Genomic DNA, 3,565 nt, shown 5'->3' with positions numbered 1-3,565 from the left:
GTCGCCTGTGCGGATTCGGCAACGACGAGCACGCACAGGCGAAGTCGACTGCTCGCAGCCGCAGGATCGGCATAACACCAGCGACGAGGAGCCTGATCCAGACACACCAAGCCGACAACCACCACCACCATCGTTATCGTCATCATCATTATCACCACCGCCGCCTCCACATCCATCTCGTTCGCGACCCACCACCAGCGTTCCTTCATCTGATCGCAGATCAGGCAACACAGGACGAGATGGAAAGTACTGCACTCAGAACTGCTTGCTTGGCCTGGTGAGGAGTGGTCCTCTTGACGTCGCGTGCCCGAATGCGGGGCTACATGGTACAGACCGTCATCAGTTGAGCCGGTCGACGTTCCTCAAGCGCATCCGCCAGCAGCTGTCCGAGGACCTAGACTCGAACTGCGAGGTCATAGGGCTTCATGGAGCGTGTGGCGTCCCCTTCTGTGTCAGACTGGAGTCCCATGGATATACCGTAGTCGCCAAGGCTTGCCCGATCGAGCTTGCGCCTCGTCTCGAGTGGGAAGCCAAGATCTACCATCGCCTGCGTCCTATACAGGGCACGCATGTGCCGGTGCATCTAGGCAACATTGACCTAGAGGTTCCGTACTACTACGAGGGGATCTGTGAGCTGAAGCACATGATGTTCCTCAGCTACGGAGGCAAGCGCATGGACAAGCATCTGGCAGCAGACGGCAAGTTGTTTGTTTCACAGCAGACGGAGGCATCAGTGCAAGCTGTTCGTTTACTCGGAGTACTGCACACCGACCTTGCAAAACGGAACATGCTGTGGGAGGACCGGACACGCCGAATGATGGTGATCGACTTCGAGCGGGCAAAGATGGTGGAACCGCGAAGGCCGCTGGGCGCTGTCTCAGCCAACGCGAAGAGGAAGGGTGTCTTTGGTGATGAAGATGGCAGACTTGCACCGGAGCGACATGGGGCACTTTGTGAGCTGACGTCGTTTGGCTGAGATTAAGGTTGATGGCTTGGGCTTGACGCAGTCAGGATCTGGCACGCACGTGTGCAATCTCGCGGTTCTCCGTCGTTGATTCGTCACTTGTATTGTGGATACACTTTCATGTCTCACCACTTCAACAAGGCTGCGGGCTTTCGCAAGACGTCTAGTCGCAGCATGTGTTCAAGGTCATGCGCGGGATCGGTGTCGAAGAAGGCAGAGGACGAGAAGGCAGAGGACGAGAAGGCAGAGGACGAAAAGGACAACAGCCTGTCGGGCACTAAGCTGCTCTTCCAGACATCTCCTCACGCAACCAAGAGCACCAATGAGGTCGCGAGGTAAAAGATTCAGGCAGTGACGTTGACGAGGCTGTTCTTTGCCATTTCTAGGCCTCTGATAGAGGTAGAGAGGCTCGTCTCCCGGATAGAAGTCGGCCGTGAGGTTTGCGGTGTTGGTTTGCAATGCGAAGATTTACACTGTTACCACAGGCTTCCACAGGGAATACGTGGCGTTGACAAAACACCGGCATAGGTCTGGCGGCGGTCAGGAAGCTCATCGAATCAGACATCGCTATGCAGCCCGCCGATATATGAATGGCTGGCTTCAGTCACTGCTGTCGAGTCCTGCAGTAACGCAATCTTTGATCGGTCCGGCTCGAGCGATCATGGGCAGTGAACAGCATCTTTTTTATCAGAAGTTGAATACGAGAAGAAAGGAAAGTGCTTTATCATCATTGTCCTTGTTATCCGAGGGTGACGTAGGCACAAGCAGAATGGCAGTAGCAAGGGTTTGGCAGGCGACCTACCACACAAGTGAAGAGCTTCTCATGATATCTCCACCCCATTCAACTCGCAGCTTGCTGCCACTCGATGTCGTCCTCTTCGCGCCGCTTTCGAGGTGCTGCACAGAGGAGCTTATCCACTACCTCTAGTAAACCCAAAGCCTCACGAGGATCGCGGAATGCGACTTCCACAGCAAATCCTGGCCGGCTTAGAACTCTACAACGACTCTGGAGCTCGTATAGAAGAGTTTCGAGCTACAGGCGTGTGGCCAATAGACGCATATGCGATGCTAAAACGCTTCAACAACCACCCACAACAACAAGGTGAAGACGCAGAGAATGAAGAGCATAGCGACGGCAATAATTGACCTGAGCTGACCAAAGTTTCCAACACTGCAGTTGCTGACAAGGCCAGAATCGGAGCCAAGCGGCTGTCGCGAAGCCTCTACCCGTTACTAGTCAACAACGAGCCTCTTCCTGCTCAAAACGAGGAGCTACAACACGAGCCCAACGTCATTAGAAAGCGCCCGACCCGGCGGACAACACCGGCTACACGAGACAGCGACGACTGGCACGGCGGTGCCATCTTCTACAGTCTCAAGAAGCTTGCCCACGACCGCGCGCAAAGCTGCAGAACTTGATGAAGCCGCGCATCTACAACTCCAAGAAACCCCCCTCACGATAGAGAGGCAAAAGCGGCGGCAACAGCATACAGAAAGCAGCAGCAAGAGGAGGCAAGTTGGTTTCGGTAGCGTGCTGCTGAGGAGCGTCGCGAGCCAAAGAAAGTACAAGCTGAAGCGCTGGCTGCCAAACGAACGCTCAAAAAGCAGCAACGCGACGCTGCAGCCGCTCAAAAATTTCACGATAAACTCGAACGAGTGTAAGCGAGAGGCTTCACATTGTGCTGCAAAGAATCCAGTAAAGCGCCGTCGTGTTGTGGCTGTGCGAAGACGTTTTGACGCTGAACCTCCGGCTGCGTCTCCACCACCTGTTTTCACTACGAGCGGCCGCAACACCAGGAAACTAGCTAGCCACAGATAGTAGAAGAGATGTGCAAGCATCTATATAGCAATACACTAGGTTCTCTCGCAAAATAGCATGTCGCAGACCGAGCGCTGTCGGAAACCTTGTTACTAATAACGCGGTGCGATGACCTTTGTACAAGCTCAGCTACGATGCTACAAACAACAACAACACATACGCTTTCTCTTGATTTGTCTGCCTACAATACTCGCACCCAACTGTGCGGCATGATTCCTGTCGGGTGTGGCTCTACGGCTTCATTCTTTCATTGTCAACATTTCGATGGGTTGGCTTGACCTGCTAACTGGCTCGTTTCGTGTACGGGCACGGTATACAAAACGCGTCATGACTCCACCACCATGGACCCAACTAAAGGAGTAGCTAAGAACATTATATCGCGCGAGACAGGCACGACGCTCAAAAGGCTATACAACAGTTCTCAAAGAGCAAGCGCAGAGCCTCAAAGCCTTCTGAACGACCCAAGGAGCGTCAGAAAGGTGTTGTTGACGATTCATCTCATGTACAAGCTAAGGCAGCCGCCCCAGCCGCCCCAGCCGCCCCAGCGCGTACTACCTGAACACGGCCAGTACGGTCACCTAAGAAATCTTCGAAATAGCTAGACAATTTCGCACACATCTATATCACAATACACCAAGCAATCCTGCGACGATCGTCCTTGTACGTGGCCGTACAGCCTCATCTTGCAAGAGTCCTGTTGTTGTTCGAGTTGCTCGTCGGGTGCACGAGCACGGTACCACTTTCACAGCATGTAAGCTTACGCCGTCTTTGTTCATCCAAAA

The 3,565-nt window shown here is 53.7% G+C and overlaps 1 protein-coding gene across 1 annotated transcript; it reads left to right on the top strand.

Annotated features, from left to right (window-relative positions):
* Nucleotides 1-425: 425 nt before the first annotated feature.
* On the top strand, nt 426-976 carry J4E82_011695 (uncharacterized protein; the record flags this gene model as incomplete). The annotated part of the gene is made up of 2 exons (XM_051737889.1): nt 426-432; nt 483-976. 2 exons carry the CDS (start codon nt 426-428, stop codon nt 974-976), a joined length of 501 nt encoding a protein of 166 aa, XP_051582352.1.
* Between the last annotated feature and the right edge of the window lie 2,589 nt (nt 977-3,565).

Source organism: Alternaria postmessia (assembly GCF_024291825.1).
Source record: "Alternaria postmessia strain BMP 2775 chromosome Unknown scaffold_309, whole genome shotgun sequence".
Lineage (NCBI taxonomy): Eukaryota > Fungi > Ascomycota > Dothideomycetes > Pleosporales > Pleosporaceae > Alternaria > Alternaria postmessia.
The sequence above is the reverse complement of the archived record's forward strand: the minus strand, read 5'-3'. Positions and strand labels throughout refer to the sequence as shown.